Source organism: Cebus imitator, unplaced genomic scaffold (genome assembly GCF_001604975.1).
Source record: "Cebus imitator isolate Cc_AM_T3 unplaced genomic scaffold, Cebus_imitator-1.0 Scaffold45, whole genome shotgun sequence".
Classification (NCBI taxonomy): Eukaryota; Metazoa; Chordata; class Mammalia; order Primates; family Cebidae; genus Cebus; species Cebus imitator.
Window position 1 is genome coordinate 11,853,743 of NW_016107360.1, and position 19,194 is coordinate 11,872,936.

Consider the following 19,194-nt stretch of genomic DNA (forward strand, 5'->3'; position numbering starts at 1 on the left):
CTGGAGTGCAATGGCGTGATCTTGGCTCACCACGACCTCCACCTCCCAGGTTCAAGCGATTCTCCTGCCTCAGCCTCCTGAGTAGCTGGGATTACAGGCATGCACCACCACATCCAGCTAATTTTGTATTTTTAGTAGAGATGGGATTTCTCCATGTTGGTCAGGCTGGTCTCAAACTCCCGACCTCAGGTGATCTGCCCACCTCAGCCTCCCAAAGTGCTGGGATTACAGGCGTGAGCCACTGCACCTGGCAAGAGGTACCCCGTTCTAATTCTCACAAAGGTGGCAAGTAAGCCAGGGGCTCTAGTAACACTAGGGATGAAACTCAGAAATACAATGTAAAGTGAAAAAGCAAGTCAGAGAACATGCTCATTATGATTCCATTTCTATAACGTTCCAATAGTGGAAAATAAACTACTGTTTAGAAATAAAAACATGTGGAGTTAAACTATAAAGAAAAGCATGGGAATAAGACACGAAATTCAGGATGCTGGTTACCTCTCATCGGAGAGAACAGAAAATAGGATAGGGGAAGCAAGAACTTCAAAGGTAATAAATAGTAAGGCTCTATTTCTTAAACTGAGTAGGGGTATGTATTAGTTCAATGTATACTTATACTTTATACCTCACATATATTTTACAAATATCTTATACATATATTCAATATTAAATTGTTTTTAATTGGGGAAAAAAACTTACTCCCTAAACTTAAAAAGCTTAAACTCAAGAGGAAGAAAATCATAGGCTATAAATACAGCATGATGTGGGCTCTGACAAAAATGTACAGTTTGAGGCCAGGCGTGGTGGCTCACACCTGTATTCCCAGCACTTTGGGAGGCCAAGGCAGGCAGATCACCTAAGGTCAGGAGTTCAAGACCAGCCTGGCCAACATGGCGAAACCCTGTCTCTACTAAAAAATTCAAAATTAGCCAGGTGTGGAGGCAGGCGCCTATAATCCCAGCTACTCAGGAGGCCGAGGCAGGGAGAATTGCTTGAACTCGGGAGGTAGAGGTTGCAGTGAGCCAAGATTATGCCACTACACTCCAGCCCAGGCAACAGAACGAGACTCCGTCTCAAAAAACAGATGTACAGTTTGACAGCTTCAAAAAGAAGCACCAACCTCATTTTACATGATGTGATTATTACGCAGTGCATGCCAATATCAAAACATTTCATCTACCCTGTTAAGTATATATATACCTATTATATACCTACAAAAATTAAAAATTAAACAAAAACAAAAAGAAACACCAAATAGGTTGAGGCATGCCAAAGTGCTTTATAAACTACTACCTATACTACAAAGTGATAACTACATCAATATTAAAATGGTTCTTCACATTGGTTTCAGGGTGATTAACAGTTTAAGCATTACTTATGTTCGATTTTTAAAACAAGTCACATAGCACTTAAATACAATGGTATTATTTCTAATAAGGATATACGTTCGATTTTTAAAACAAGTCACATAGCACTTAAATACAATGGTATTATTTCTAATAAGGATAATGTATGCAGGAGCCATCACACAGTGAGTCTACTAAGTATCAAAATGAAACCAAAGGAAAATTTTCAAATTGTTACTCCATAGGCTAGAAAAATGATTAAGTAATAATTCTTACTTTACTCCCTAGAATAATACTTAGCAGGAAGTAGGGGGAAACGCTTGACTGAAGAAACCAATTGCTTCTCAAAAATCAATATTTCAAATTCATCTGAGTTTCTTTTTTAACTGCTCTTTAAAATACTAACCACAGAATAATAAAAGTATAGTTATGTTCCCATTTACAGTTTTAGAATACTATTCTATCTGTATGTACCTATATATAAATCCATGATGCATTTTTAAAAGTCTGGAAAAGGAAATAGATGAAGACTTGAGAGAAAGGGATGGGGAGAAATTCTTCAGTTTTGTTCAAATGATCTCAAAAATTCCATGTTTCAAGACTGATGAGCAACAGGGCTTCTATAAAACTGTGGGCCCATTTTGGGTATCTAAGCCATGCTTTTCCCCAAGTCCTTTAGAAACCACCCTCACAGAGTTAATGGAGAACTACAAGCTAGTCTTTAGGCAGAATTATAGTCAGGCACTGACCAGGGTGCACTGGGGTACTTCAACCTACTTCCCTGCAGCTGCTAACTAACCAAGAGTCATGTGGCATGCTGACCACGTGCTCCACCATTGTTCCTATAGACAGAATCTCTGACACTGGACCTTTTTACCCTAGAACTGCTTATGGTGTTTTTCAGATCCTGAATTCCAGCAGAATGGCTAAAGCCAAACAGTCTAAAGATCACAACCAAGGAACCAACTCTGCACAGGATTGCCATTTCTTCATCTCCCTGTCCCAGGACCTTACCCCTTGCTTCTTGATCAATCAGCAATGCCCACCTTTTAGCCCATCACCTACTTGTTCAGACCCTTTAAAAGCTCCATCCCCAAGCCCTTCAGGGAGGCAAATTTGAAGGTTCCTCTGTCTCCTCATTTGACTGACCTACAATTATTAAACTCTCTCTCTACTGCAAATCCCATTGTGTCTGCATACTGGTCTGTCACCATGCAACAAACAATCAAACCTAGTGGACCTAAAACACTTTCATTTAACTTTATCTAGTTAAAATACAGTAATTTTTAAACCAGTCTATTTAAGTGGAGAAGTGGAACAGTTTGTAACAAACCATGTTAAAAAAATATAAACATAATAATAAGACCAATATAAATAAGCTATGATACACTAGTTAACCTCATAATGATCATGTGTCAACCAATAAATTATCACAAATCATCCCTGCACAAAGCTTTTAATCTACTATATAGTGCAGACTCAAGTGTATTCAATTATATTAGCATTTTTATGCCCTAAAACGACAAACCAAAGTTTAAAAATTGCTTGATAAGAACAAAAGAATAATATCAAAGTTATCTCAGATTATATTTCAAAAATCAAATTGGTAATTTTTATTATCAGATTATAATTTCAGGTTGTACTCTTGAAGCTAAAGAAAATCAATGGCAAGATCATTTGTACCATATCAATTTTCAAATTCAACTGTAGAACCACTCTAAGAAAGAACTATTCAGTTTATTAATTCCATCCAATAAACATCACACTAACACCAACCTTAAAACTGCTTATTAGTATCTTGTAGGTACTTTTGATGAACGTACCTATACCCTATCATAAATCTTTATACCTAAATCCTATTTAAGTAATTCAATATATCAATCAGAAGAGCTAGAAATTATTATTCCTCCACTTACATTCAAAAATTGTTTGGGATATGAGGTACCTTTACAAGATCATTAAGTTCTTTTTAAAAAAAAATACAAAATGATTTAAATTATATTTTACATATAAAATATAAAATTATTATATTTTATTTTTAATTCTAAAGTCCACAATCAAGTTTAATGTAAACAGAATAAAATTTGTATTCTGCTATCTACTGCTATACTGCTACAAATATATAAATATAAAAGTTTACACAGTAATTCTGATTACACAGTGATTTTGGAAAACTTAGAAATTACAGAAAAATCATGCTATAATCCTGCCATTCCAAACTACCCAGATACCTGCTATTAATATATGATTTAATAGTAAGTTTTTAGAATTTCATTAGTGAGTCTTTTCTTCTAAAAGAGACAATCATATAACTTTTAACCATGTTAACATGGTATATTATATGCACAGATTTTCTAAAATTAAGCCATCTCAGCATATATGGGCTAAACGAAACTTGGTTATAGTGTTTAATACATGGTTGGATTTATCTTGCTAATATACTTTTTTAAAGTTTTTACATGTCTATTCATGACTAAAATAAACCTGTATTTTTCTCTTTCATAACATTTCTATCTGGTGTAAAGATCAGAGTTATATAGGTCTTACAGAATGAGTTGGGAAGTATTTCCTCTTTTTCTATTGTCTGGGAAAGTTTGTATAAAAATTTAGATGATCTGCTCCTTGAAATTTTGGTAATACTCATCTGTTAAATGATCTGAGCCAAGTTACCTTTGTGAAATGATTTTTTTTTTAAACCACTTGTTCAATTTCTTCAACAGTTACAGGATTATTTAAGCTGATTATTTTTTTCATGAGTTCCAAAAATTTTTTTTCTAAAAACAGATGTATTCCTATCCACAGTAAATGGACCAAAAATTCACTACACTTCAAAGTTGTGACATCCTTTTATCTGAATTTAAGACTAACAACGTTATTTAGACTTAAGAGTACTAAATAACATGTCAGTTTGTTTTTATTTTTTATGAGTAGGAATCCTGTAACAGGTCTAAAAATAACTACCACAAAACCACATGGTACCACAAAACCGTAACTGCTCCTTTTGACAAAAAGAAATAGGTTTGCAAAAATTTTAGCTACCACTTACCACCAGAAACAGGGGCATCCATGAAAACTGCTCCCATTTTCTCAACTTCTTTGGCTAATTCTTTTGAAACTGCAGGATCAATAGTGCTGGAATCTATTAACAATGAGCCTTTCTTCACTTTTCTAAATAAATAAATAAAAATATTTCTAGTTTACAACTCTGAGTAAAAATTTCATGCAACTATCTACAGAATTAGAAACTGCTAAAAAGCTGCCATGTGTCAAGCAGGTTTTTAGTTTAGTATTAAAAGCATTATTAATTAGAACAGGTTTTAAAATCTTATGTTCTTTTTTAGATCAATTATAGTTCAAAAGTAAAGCCAAACTTTTTCAAAAAATCCGAAAAATCTAATATACTACATGGTATAAATTCTGATTTCAGGTGAAATACACACTAACCATAATAATAAACATGAGGCTAAGATGTAAGCAATTTAAAACACCTTTTAACTTTAAAAGGGTATTTGATAGGACTTAAATTTTTGTTTGTAAAATAGTTGACTCATTAAAAAGTAATTTATTTGTCTTTAACAAGCAAATTTCATATATCCATGTTATTTCCACTATCAAGAATAAACATAAGCAATTGAAATCTAGCCATTTGTGTCAGGATGGCATATTCTTTTATAATTATAACTTTCTAATGACAAAATAAAATATCAAACAGGTAGAAAGGAAAATATATGAAAGAATCTGAAAATCTCACAGTCTTTTTGGCTTTTTAGGGTAACTTATGTATAAAAACTATAAAGGGAAAAGAGTCTTCATATATCATATTTTGCATCAATATTTAAATGGTATTCTTAAAGAAAAAATTTTCATTTTACTATAAGTACAAAATATACACCTACATAATTCCCTTGTTATCTATAAGGCAGTGTCTATCTTCACTGGCTAAGAAACTCTAACCTAAATTATAATTTCTTTAAAGGGCTATGGCTAACCTTTCATTCAAACTTTACAAAGTTCTTTTTTTTTTTTAAGACAGGGTCTCCTACCTCAGCCTCCCACGTAGCTGGGACCACAGGTGCATGCTACCATACCCATCTAAGTTTTAAATTTTATGTAGAAATGAGGCCTCATCATGTTGCCCAGGTTGATCTTGGACTCCTGGGCTCAACCAATCATCCTGCCTCAGTCTCCCAAAGTGGTGGGATTACAGGTGTGAGCTACTGTGCCTGGCCAAACATTTCAAAGTTCTTACTATAGGTATACTAACCCAGAAGACATGGAATCATGATTAGAAAATTAAAACTGAATAAATACTGAAGAAGAAAATAGAAAAACCATTGATAAAAACTACTAAAAAGAATCTATTTTAAAAATATCACACAAAATGGTTTAAACATAACCAGGCATGGTGGCTCATGCCTGTAATCCCAGCACTCTAGGAGGCCAAGGCAGAGGGATCACTTGAGGCCATGGCTTGGAGACCGGACTAGGCAACATAGCAAAACCAATTCAAAATAAAAAGAAAAATACATATAAAAGTCTTTAAACAACAATTACAGACATATGAATTGTTACAATTCAAATGCAATGGTTGTGTATATTTCACAGAAGAGAAATAGCATACTCTAAGAGTATCTAGGTTTCTCTTTAACCTAAAAAAAACTGTTTATCAATCTGTGATCTTAATATTTTAAGATCTTAAACCTTTAAACAAATGGAAAGTCATCCTAAAAATTATACATGCACTGGGTATGTGGAAATGCTCCTCACCCAGAAAAAATAAAGAACCACCCATAAGAAGCAAATTATAGTTCAATGTAAAGCCAAACTTTTTAAAAACACTCCCTGAACAAAACTGTTCTGGTAGCTAGTCACTATATACCTCAACAAAGGCTATTAACACATGCCGAACTATATCTCCTCTTTTTAGCAACTTTTCCTTGAGAGGTAAAGCAGGACCATAAATGAAACAGGCTAGGTAACGGGACAGCTAGGATGCCTCCGGACCACACAGACTGTGGCCCTGAGAGCTCCATCCAAAATGAGTGTCTTTTAACCTTCCCTGAAATCTAAACATTTATCTTATCAGTTTTCTGCCCAATATCCAAGTGTCTTTGCTTCCTTCCTTACAAGTTGGTTAGTTTTCTAACGCAATTCCGTTTTCAAAAACTTCAAATTTCACATATTACAGTTTCATGAAATTAAACCCTTTCTTTTAGCCCTTCATGTGACTACGGCATCTACAGTTTGCTCTAGCTCTTTGCTGAAACTGAATAACAAAATAAGTTAGGAATAGAAACAGTGAGATGAGAAAACTAAATTAGGAATTCAACCACTGACATCCTAACATAACCGCAAGGGTTTGGCAATAAGCAGCAATTAACCAAAAAGTTTCTAGAGCCAGGGAAAATAGGCACTGGTTAGGAAACTCTAACCTAAGCTATATTTTACTTAACCGATTTATGCCTAGTGTTCCATTACCGGAACGCCAAGTTTGTGGGAGTTATTTACATCCTACTGCTCAAGGTCATTGACAGTCTGATTCTTCCCAAAAATAATTTGCAACCCCTGACATAAAGAGCTACGCTAACCTTAATTCCAACTTCCCAAAGTAATTCCAACTTCCCAAAGTTCTTACTACAGACGTACTAACCCACAGGACATACAGTAACTTTTTTCATATAATAAAATGTTTAACAATGGTGTTCTTTCCAATGTTTGACTACATTTTTCATAAAATGCTTTTCCTGAATTTCTATAAGCTGTAAGAAAATTTTATTATTAATAGTTGCACAGTTTAAAATGTAAGTTTTAAAAGCCTCTTAAACATATTACCAATGAAAGGGTAAATTTAATGCAAGAGTTAAAGAAATAGAACCAAAAGAATTTATTCGCAATGTCACATACTTGACATCAGTGAAAAAATAAGCCTTTTACAAAGAGAAAACCCACCACACTATTCACTTTATGAAAAAAGGAAATAGTATAGAAAGGCTTAACAAACAAAATTGTAATTTCCTAATAGTTCTAACACGTGAAATTCATGAACTATCCTAAGAAGAAAATATCCACAGTTGAGAAATACATACTTTAGAATCCCATTTGCTCCAGAATAAGCTTCTACTGCATTGATACTGGTGGGCAGCATTGTAATAATTCTGTCAGCTTTTTCAGCAACATCTGCTGGAGAAGATACTACCTTTAAAAAAAATTGCAAAGGTACATTATTTAAATTAAAATGTAAGCAGTTTCTAGAGCATAAACAGGATCCACTTTTCATGCATGCCTATAATAGTGACAGTGCATAAAAACTAATCCTTGTTTCCAAATGACAAAAAATAAATAAATAAATAAAATAAAGCTTACTGCCCAAAATAAAGGCACATCATTATACACAGATGCAGTTTCTGTGAAATCCAATCTATGGTTTATTTTTAAAAGTGTGAAGGGAGTTGAGGGTAAAAGGGCAAAACCCAGCAGTCCTGGGAATAGACATACTTCTCATGGGTTCTTCCTAGTTGGATTCCTATACAGCCTACTCTTTGGTATACATTTTGACTAAGAAAATATTTTAGTACAACAAAGCTGGTAACTCAACTGTAAAATTCATTAGTGATTTGGTGGGCAGCAAAATCCCCTAACAAAATCACAAATCCCAATCCCTACCATCCTCCCGTCTCTATTTTCAAGCAAAAAAAGAAGAAAATATAAGTCTGTTTCAGAAAAGAAAAGGTCAGGACAAGGACATAAACACTACAAAGACTGTGAATACCACTAGGAAGGTTAACAGCATGAGGTACCAGAACTTGTAAGGAAATTAAATATAGAATAAAGATACAGGGATAGGTATCAGGGCACTCTCTCAACCCTCCTTTCTGATTTAATAATGACCATGAACATACTGCAAAGGAAAGTTACACTGTCTATCCTGTTTGTGTAGGTGCATGCATGAGTAGATGTACTATTACTCACATCCCCCACCCTTTGCTCTCTCCCACATATTGACCTTGATAAACCCGGCCAGCCGAGTGGCAACCAAAGAGGTCAGATGAGACCAGGAGCTCCCTCCTCTGACTCAAACTCTCCTTTAATAGAAAGAATCAGCTGGGTGCAGTGACTCATGCCTGTAGCCCCAGCACTTTGGGAGGCTGGAGCAGGAGGACTGCCTGAATCCAGGAGTTCAAGACCAGCCTGGGTAACACAGCGAGACCCCACCTCTACAAAAAAATAGAAAAATTAGCTGGGTGTAGTGGTGTGCACCAGTAGTCCCAGGAACTTGGGAGGCTTGAGATGGGAGGATAACTTAAGCCCAGGTGTTGGAGGTTACAGTGAGCTATGATCGCGCCACTGTACTCCAGCCTGCCTAGGCAACAGAGCGAGACCTGTCTCTGGAAAAAAAAAAACAAAAAAACAAAAAAAGGGAAAGAAATCCAGCATCTCAAAATTGTCACAACATCCTCCTTAAAGCCTTTTTTCTCTTTATTAAAAAAAGACAAAAGACTATCAGGCAGATTATTGAGCATTTCTCTCCAGAATGACTTACATATGTAAAAACTAACATATTTCTGCATATATTATGCATGTAGAAACATATTTTCTACTAAAAAATGTGAAGTGACATGTAAGCGTCTTACGAATTAGAATGCCTCCGTTTTTCAAGTGGTAGAAGTTTACACACATTTTCTTTTTATTTTTTATGTGCATTTGATGAAAATGAAATAGGAAGCCAAACATAGTGTGTAATCTAAATATTAAGAGCTAGAAGTAATTACATTTCAATTTTCCATAAGAGACTATCAGCTTTAAATCAAATTCAGGATAAATACAGCTTTAATGAAAAGAAGTTTAATAAGTCACCCTTTAAAATTTCAGTTAATCAAGTATCCTGGCATATTGTGTATTAACAAGGCAGCAAATGATATTATAAAACATCTCCGACCCTAAAATAAACAAAAAAGAATATTCTTTTAATGTTTCACTCTAAAGACAATGCAGCATTTTAGAATCTACAATGAGATACAGTCAACCTGTGTATTTTGATATATAATCAGAATTTGCTACAAATAATTCTAAAAATTAAAAAATTTTCCATTAAATGACAAATAAGTGCTTAAGTTGCATGAAAACCTTTCCTATACCTGCATAAATATTGAGACTCTAGAAGAGGCAACTATTTCCTGGCAAACAGTTCAAGTCTACTCAAGAAAAATAGAGCTCAGTGAAATGATAAGAAAAAAAAGTTATAGTAGTCATACTTCTCTACTCCTGTACTACACCAAAAACACGTGTTACTTAGACAGTCCCATTTGTTCATCTCTACTCCAATAAACAGAATGCAAAACAATGGCATGCTTTCCTTCTATTGCAGCTCCATCCTTCTAGATCTTTCAGGGACATCAGCAAGTTCTGCAGTCTAAGAGTTAATTTCCGACTTCCTCTTAGGAATTGAGTTCTCGCCTACTGAAAGAAATTAAATTCCATCTACATAACTCCTTTATAGGGGCCCTGAAGGGGCAACAACAATTAGCTCACAGACCTAAGGGTATTTCACACCTCCAAGTTTCTTAATCCCATGAATTGGCAGTGCCAATTCAGGCACTTGCCAAGTGCATGGGGTGGCCAATCAGCCCCCTGCATCCCTAGCATCTGCTTCTTGAGATGGCTGCAATGCCAGAATACTGCTAACCCCTCAATTATATAGGAAACTAGTGTCAAAGCTCACAGGCCCAGAAAAAACACACAATGGTAGTGATAGCTGGAATGTCACCACCGTACTGGCCACAACTGCTCTATATCTAATAAACACACACACACACACACACATACACACACACACACACACACACACACGTATCTGGTACATCATACCAGTCTCTAATTTGTACTACAAAGGCATGTTTATTAGACAGATAAATAGACATTCAAATAATCTTACCATCCATGTGCTGACTTCAAGACCCTGAAATAACTAACTGACAAAATCTGGCCATGACTCAAAAGCTGGAAGGAAAAAAAATCAACCTTGTTGCCAATATGACGCCAACTACAAAAGCCTTTAGAAGCCAAACTAATTAGAGTCCCTTCAATTACATTTGCTAATTGAATGGATAAGCAAAGACAGCATGGATCAGTGAAAGGAATACTAATTTGGGAAGCCAGAGACCCAGGCTTAGTTGCAGCTCAGCCAATAAGTCACGAGTGATTTTGTGTAAACCACGTAACATCTCTAGCTTCAGCTGCCAAATCTATAAAATAAGAATAGTGATTTGTGTTATCTTTCAGGGTTCCTATCTCCAAAGTAAAAGGAAACTTAGGCAGAGCTATTTTTCATATTTAATAATCTAAGTTCTAAGAAGGTATGGTTCCTATGAAAAAGAGCTGAGGGGAATGGAAGTACATGCAATGATTCAGCACAAATGCACAGCATTAGCAGGACTTTCACTGTGCAGGTTTTCAACACCTCCACAACTGTGGATGGTCATTGGCCTGGCTGACTCTGGGACATGGCTCTGCCCTGACTGTCAAGGCTGCTCCAGAGAGAGCTCCTGCTAATTCCAACTGCCTCATACTTATACTATTATGAATTAAGACAATTCTACTTTTCTATTATCTCAATTTTGACTACAGGAAATTGGTTTCTGTATATACCACAATATAGTCTTTAAGAATGCTTGTAGCCAATTTCTGTGAATTTAACTTTGATTTACCTGCATGCCAGTATGCATCAATGGTGGGTACATAATATAAAAAACAGGCAACTGAATAAATTTAAAATCTGCTTAAATTAAAAATGTTTAATTAAAAACAAAAATCTGCTTTCCTGGATGAGGAGGGGGTGAAGAGCCAAGAGTAATCTGAAGGGACTGCATCCCCTTTTTACATATCCATTGGAAGAAGACAACTGCTACCTAGTTGCTTTATATGAAGAGAAAAATCTTGCTGCCTCTTACAGATAAAAACAGTCACATAAGTTCGGCGTTGCTTCCAAGTAAACCAGATGGGTAGCAGAAATTTACAAAGAAACAAAATGACCGTGACCTTGTTAAACTTGTCACTCCCGTGTTTTTTAATCTTTTAAAGTAGAAAATCAAAATTACACTACACTTGAAAAACTGAAAAAAGCACTTTGTGGCTACATCTTGAAACATTTGGTCAACAATGATGGAGTCCACTCAGCAAGAGGCTTTTAAAGCTCTTCTTTAACAAGACCTGAGTGGATGCCAGATTAGATCCCAAGAGATTTACATAAGCAAACATGTTCAGCCTTACAACCTAGGAACAACAAAATGGTTTCCAAGATTTTAAAGAGAAAACAAAAGAAAAGAGAATCTAATTAAGCCTAGTTCAATCACAAAACTCACACAGAAATGGTGCATACATCCCAGACTTTTGGCATATATCAGCAGCATTGCCAAGGAAAATCTTACACAATCAAAATGAAGCACAAGTCGCATGCCCTTGATGCTAAGGCTTAAGTTAAAAAGAAAAACCAGTATCTCCCACAAAATAAATGTGGGACAGGAGGGGCAGTGCAGAATAGATTCTTAAACAGGAATGCTATCAAATCACTTTATCTCCTAGTTTGGTTTTAATTTGTATCTTCACTCTTTCATTTAGAAATATGTCTACATATCACTTCTCGGCCTTCTGGCTATAATCAAGAATGAAAATATAAATGTGACGCTCTTTCAACATATTCTGGACTCAATGATTCAGCCAAGACAGTGGTACGTTTGGGGTGTGTTAGAGATGATTTTGGAGAAATGTGGTATGGACACAATAACAACAGCAGCAACAGTAATAGTAGCAGCAGCAGCAGTGGTACTTTCTATGTGCCAGGTTCTTTTGGACTAAGAGAAAGGTACTCTTATTATCCCCATTTTATATAAGAATAAGAAATGTAAGCAGAGAAAGGTTAAGTAATCTGAAATCGTATAGCTAGAAAATGGTGGAGCTGAGATTTGAGCCCAGACAGTTTGGTTCTAGGGTTTATGTTTTCAAATCACTGCATTCACAATTTCAAGATTCAAAATTTCTACAATATGAAGATCTAGTTATTATTATCAATTACGTTTTTGAAAAAGACACTAAAAGCTGAAATGATGCATCTGTTTCCAACAGAAACACAAACATAATAAAGGGATAAGCTATGACAAACCCACAACCAACATCATACTGATGGGCAAAAGCTAGAAGCATTCCCCTTGAAAACTGGAACCAGACAAGGATGCTCTCTCTCACCACTCCTATTCAACACAGTACTTAAGTCCTGGCCAGAGCAATCAGGTAAGAAATAAAAAGCACTCAAATACGAAGAGAGGAAGTCAACCAATCCCTGTTGGCAGACATGACCCTGTACCTAGAAAACCCCATAGTCTCAGCCCAAATGCTCCTTAAGCTGATAAACAACTTCAGCAAAATCTCAGGACACAAAATCAATGTGCAAAAATAACTAACATTCCTATACACCAACAGCAATCAAGCTGAGAGCCAAATCAAGAACACAACCCCATTCACAATAGCCACAAAAAGAATAAAATTCCTAGGAATACAGCAACCAGAGAGGTGAAAGATCTCTATAACAAGAATTACAAAACACTAATCAAAGAAATCAGAGATGACACAAACAAATGGAAAAACATTCCATGCTCATGGATAGGAATAATCAATATTGTTAAAATGGCCATATTGCCCAAAGCAATTTATAGATTCAATGCTATTTCTATCAAACTACCAATGACATTCTTCACAGAATTAGAAAATAACTATTTTAAAATTTATATGAAAACAAAAAAGGAGCCCACATAGCCAAGGCAATCCTGAGCAAAAAAAAACAAAGCTGGATGCATCCTGTTACTTGACTTCAAACTCAAACTTTTCTGCAGGGCGACAGTAACCAAAATAGCATGGTACTGGTATAAAACAGACACATAGACCAATGGAACAGAATAGAATCCAGAAACAATGCCGCACACCTACACCCATCTCCCATCTGATCTTTGGCAAAGTCAACAAAAACAAGCAATAAGGAAAGGACTCCCTATTCAATAAATGGTGCTGGAAAAACTGGCTAGCCATTTGCAGAAAATTGAAACTGGACCCCTTCTTATACCGTATTCAAAATTCAACTCAAGATAGATTAAAGACCTAAATGTAAAACCTAAAGCTATAAAAACCCTGGAAGATAACCTAGGAAATATAATTTCTAGACAATGTACCTGGCAAAGATTTCAAGACAAAGATACCAAAGCAATTGCAACAAAGAAATTGACAAATGGGACCTAATTAAACTAAAGAGCTACTGCACAGCAAAAGAAACTCTCAACAAAAAGTAAACCAACAACCTACAGAATGGGAGAAAATGTTTGCAAACTATGCATCCCACAAAGGTCTACTATCCAGAATCTATAAGGAACTTAAATCAACAAGCAAAAACCAAACAAACACATTAAAGAGTAGGCAAAGGCCATGAATAGACACTTTTCAAAAAAAGACATACACACAGTCAACAAGCATATGGAAAAAATGCTGAACATCACTAATCATTAGTGAAATGCAAATCAAAATCACAAGATATGATCTCACACCAGTCAGAATAGGTGCTACTAAAAAGACAAAAAATAACAGATGCTGGTAACACTGCATAGAAAAGGTAACATTTATACACTGCTGGTGGGAATGTAAATTAGTTGAGTTATTGTGGAAGCAGTGTGGCTATTTCTCAAAGAACTCAAAGCAGAATTGTCATTCAACCCAGCAATCCCATTATTGAGTACATACCCAAAGGAATAAATAGTTCACCATAAAGACACATGCACCTGTATGTTCATCACAGCACTATATGTTCATCACATTCACTATAGCAAAGACATAGAATCAACCTAAATACCCATCAATGGTAGACTGAATAAAGAAAATGTGGTACTTATACACCATGAAACACTATGCAGTCATAAAAAAGAATGAGATCATATCCTCTGCAGCAACATCGACAGGGCTGGAGACCATTATCCTATGGAAACTAATCCAAGGAGAGAAAATCAAATATCTCATGTTCTCACTTATAAGTGGGAGCTAAACACTGAGTACACATGGACACAAAGAAAGGAACAACAGACACTGGGAACTACCTGAGGGTGGAGGGAGGGAGGCGGGTAGAGATCAAAAAACTACTCGCCAGGTGCTATGTTTATTAAATGGATGGCAAAATAATCTGTAGACCAACCTTCCGTGACACGCAATTTACCCTGCATATCTCCCCCTGAACCTAAAAGTTAAAAAACATCATCAACTGCAAGCTTCCTGTGGGCCTTGGAGGCTGCCCTACAAACACACTCATTTTCTAAGTCCATCACTCTGCCCAACTTATTTTAATAAACCCTTATATAATAGTAATAAAACTTCCCTCTGATTGTCTCTTTTTTAAATTTAAAAAAAAAGGGATAAGAAAATAGAAATGTCCACATATTTTATGGAAATGGTCGCAAATAACAAGTTCAACCAATTATAAATGCCCTTTCAGAATAGGTTAACACTTAAAGGCATAAGCAAGCTATTAAATAGTCATTTAAAGCATATTAAACATGTCAAAGTTTTTATTTCCCTAACAATCCACGTACAGTCATGCAAAGGAGATAGGTTCTGAGAAACACATTGTGAGAAAAGAAAAATAACTTGGAGCAGTCTAAACTATGTGAGACTTGCAAAATTTATCAGGCCCAGAGAGACACAAGCACGGGACTTTGGTCACCACCACTCTCCATGCCCAGTGGCAATTGTTTAAAGGCATTTTTATTCCTGACTAGCTGCCACATTTATTATTGTCATGTTCCTGGAATTTGTAATACAAAGAATAATGTACTGCCAATTCTTAAGGGTCATTTCATTTCTGATATGGAATTACAGAAGACTACATATAATCTTTTACTCACCCAAGAAAGATATCATTATCTTTGCAGTCATGAAAGTCACGAAGACAAGGTCTCCAAGATTCCTGCATAGAAATTTTAGGGTTCTAGGACACAGACTCAGTTACTGGGTTTTCCTTTTCTTCTTCCTTGCAATATGTCGCTGGGTGTGAAGAAGGAAAGGTAGGTTTTGGGTCAGTGCTCCTCCCACATGAGTGAATAGTGAAGGCTTGCCTTAGCTCCTTGTGTACAGTTGCCACCCTCCCCCAATACACAGTGGGGAAATTTCTGTGTGTGGTTCACTTGAGGCAGGAAGCCTGGAAGACAGAATCTTCTTGCCTCTCTTCCCCACATCTCTTATTCTCTTAAGCATCCTGACTCCAAGAGGTCCTCTGAGTACGGCTTCTAACAGCAGTGGAAGGTAGGACAATGTGAAATTTAGATGAATGAAGTGAGAAGGGTAAAGGGTGAAAAGCTTTGGTCCTGAGGGCAACAGAAAATGAAAGCATTTGTTGATAAATGATTTATGTTGGCAGCTGAGAGAATGTTTTGAACAGTGGCAATGTCATCAGAACAAATGTAATTTACTAAGATCACTACTTTAAAAGGTAATATTAATTTGTATGAATATGTTCTGATACATTAAATGTCAACATTATTATTTCATAGCTATGTTTAGTTTTTAAAAATGTTGGATTTTAAAAAATGAATTTCATTCTACTACTATAAGGTTAAGACACGACTTGGGATGAGATGGAAAAGCATGTGTGAAACCTTGAAACTTTTTGCCACAATAGTACCCTGAAACGTTTAAAGGTTACAAAATTCAGGGTATATTTGAGTTGACTCAAACTTTTTTTTTTTTCACATGAAAGTTTTTAGTTTATTAAGCTTCTCGTGAAAAATCCACAACGGCCATAGATAACATCATTGCAGCACCTTTACTCCTTCGGCTGTGATCCAATCTCCAGCTCACTTTTTGCCAGTGCCAACATTGGCCTTTGCAGTCTCCCTGACTTTCTTCATTCTGTTCTTGTGTTCCTTTCGTTGCTTTCTTGGGGTCTTTTTCTTCTCATACAGGCCATGTCTTGCAAGTCTATGTTTGGGTTCATTTTTCTTTGCATAATCCAGGGAATCATAAATCATGCCAAAGCCAGTTGTCTTGCCACCACCAAAATGAGTTCTGAATCCAAATACAAAGATGACATCCGGTGTGGTCTTGTACATTTTGGCTAGTTTTTCCCGAATTTCTGTCTTAGGCACTGTTGCCTTCCCGGGGTGAAGGACATCAATGACCATTTGTTTCCTCTGAAGCAGTTGGTTGGTCATGAACTTTCTAGTGTGGATAGTTACTGTGTTGTTCATGATGGCGGCCTATCCTTACACAGCCGGGGAGGAAACGACTCAAACATTTTTAAGGACAGGTGTCATTTCCTCCCCCTGTTACTATATCAAGTCAAGCTAATGAAGTGAGAGCTTTAATAGAAAACAAGTTTCTATTAAAATTTTAATCTGACTGCAATTGAGTGCTAAGGCAATTTTTGAGGAGGAAAAAAATATCTATGGAGTTAGAATTAAGTAATAATTATCTATTTCGTGAGTTGTTTAGTGGCCCACCTCCCCAACCCTCAAAGATGTCCTATAAAACTGTTAGGAGAAAACACAGAGGTAAATCTTCATGATTTTGGATCTGGCAAGCATGAGCAACAGAATTACAAATAGGTACATTGGACTTCATCAAAATTAAAAACTTGTGCTCCAAAGAACACCATCAAGAAAGTGAAAAACAATTCACAGAACGAGATAAAATATTTGCAAATCATATCTCTGATAAGGAATTTGTATTTAGAATATATGAAGAAGTCTCACAATGCAAACATAAGACAAGTAATTCAATTAAATGGGCAAAGGATCTGAATAGACATTTCTCCCACCACAAAGATATATGAACGGCCAGTAAACACATGAAAAGACGCTCAATATCATTAGGCATCATAGAAATGTAATCAGAATGGCCAGGCAAGGTGGCTCATGCTGTAATTCCAACACCTGGGGAGGCTGAGGCAGGTGGATCACTTGAGGTCAGGAGTTCAAGACCAGCCTGGCCAACATGGTGAAACCCCATCTCTACTAAAAATACAAAAAAAAAAAAAAAAATTAGCCGAGCATGGTGGTGCACGCTTGTAATTCTAGCTACTCAGGGGGCTGAGGTGGGAGAATCACTTGAACCTGGGAGGCAGAGGTTGCAGTGAACCAAGATTGCCACCACTCCCTAAAGGCAAGGACTGTGACTATCTCGTTCTGAGCTATATTCCCAGTACCTGGTACATACAAAGTTCTCAAGAAACATCTGTTTAATTAGTGAACTTAATGAAGGTCCTATCCCCTGTTTTGCTAAGGTAACCTACAGTAGACTTAACCCATAGTGATTTATGTAATAAAAAGTAACTTTTCTTCACAAAGAAGAGAATATCTGAATCTACCATTTGAATGGACAGCATGGAAAGAGGAACAGCTGTGTATAGCAGAGGTGAAATTAAGGCAGATAGAAACTAATTTATAGCTAACATTAACATCCAGTGCTTAGTATATGCCAAATAGTATTTTAAGTTCTGCACATAATTAACTCATTTAATCCCTTTAACAACTCAATGAAAACAGTATGATTATTCTTCACATATGCGGAAACAAGGGCATAGAGACACTGAAAAACTTGCCCAAGATTGCACATATACTAAGTGGTAAAGAAAGATTCAAAACCTACACATTTTGTAGATTCCCAATGCTTGCTCATGAGTTTTCCATGGCTGCTGCAATAAGTTACCACAAGCGCAGTCGCTTAAAACAACAGAAATTGACTCTCTCACAGCTCTGGAGGCCAGAAGTCTGAAATCAAGCTGTCAACAGAGACCCGCTCCCCACAAAGGCTCTAAGGGAAGATCCATCTTTGCCTTTTACAGCTTCTGATGGCTCCTGATATTCCTTGACTGGCAGCAACAAAACTAATGTCCGCCTCCATCTTCACATCGCCTTCCCGTGTCTCTGTGTCTTCTTTTCTGTCTCTTGTAAGGACACTTGTCATTAGCTTTAGGGTCTGCCCTAAATCCAGGATGATCTCATCTTAAGTTACTTAGATCTTCAAAGACCCTGTTTCCAAAAAGGTCACATCCACGGGTACTAGGAGTTAGAACTTCAATACATCTTCTTAAATACCTTTATTGACATATAATTCGCATGTAATTCACCCATTTAAAGTGTACCAAAGCAAGGCTCTGTTAGCATATTCAAAGATATATGCAACCATGACAATCAATTTTAGAACCTGTTCAAAAAGAAACCTTATATCCATTAGCTATCATTCCTCTACGCTCAACTCTCCCTCTTTCCCAGCGCTAAGCAACCACTAATGTACTTTGTGTCTCTATATAGGCTTCCTTACTATAGACTTTCAATGAAAAGTCTATAGTATGTGGTCTTTTGTGACTGGCTTCCTTCATGCAGCATGCTTTCAAGGTTCATCAATGTTGCAGCAAATATTAGTATTTCATTTCATTACTGAATAATCATCCATTGTATAGATATAACACATTTCGTTTAGCCGTTCTAGTCTGAGAGATTTTTGGGTTGTTTCCACTTTTTCACTGTTACAAATAAAACTGCTATATACAAGTTTCTGTGTGGATACAAATTTTTCATTTCTCTTAAGCATATACTTAGGTGTGAAATTGCTGAGTCAAGGCATAATTCTAATGTTTAACTGTCTGAGAAACTCCCAAACTCTTCCAAAGTGGCCGTACCATTTTACATTTCCACTAGCAGTGTACGAGGGCTCCAATTTTTCTACAACCTCACCAACACATTTTGTTACCTGACTTTTTAATCTAGATTCTAGTGGGGTGTGTCTCATGGTTTTGATTACATTTCTTTTTTTTTTTTTTTAAATA

The 19,194-nt window shown here is 36.2% G+C and overlaps 2 protein-coding genes across 2 annotated transcripts in view; both read right to left on the reverse strand.

The window, feature by feature from the left end:
* Positions 1–19,194, reverse strand: part of HIBADH (3-hydroxyisobutyrate dehydrogenase) — a 138,702-nt gene that overhangs the window by 100,812 nt on the left and 18,696 nt on the right. The window contains exons 3-4 of the mRNA XM_017526866.2: positions 7,433–7,542; positions 4,393–4,514 (exon numbers count right to left, since the gene is read on the reverse strand). Coding sequence (XP_017382355.1) covers positions 4,393–4,514; positions 7,433–7,542 — 232 coding nt within the window. The remainder of the gene's footprint in view (positions 1–4,392; positions 4,515–7,432; positions 7,543–19,194) is intronic.
* LOC108303086 (40S ribosomal protein S24-like) lies at positions 16,122–16,615 on the reverse strand. The gene has a single exon (XM_037737929.1). It carries the CDS (start codon positions 16,613–16,615, stop codon positions 16,223–16,225), a length of 393 nt encoding a protein of 130 aa, XP_037593857.1. The 3' UTR covers positions 16,122–16,222.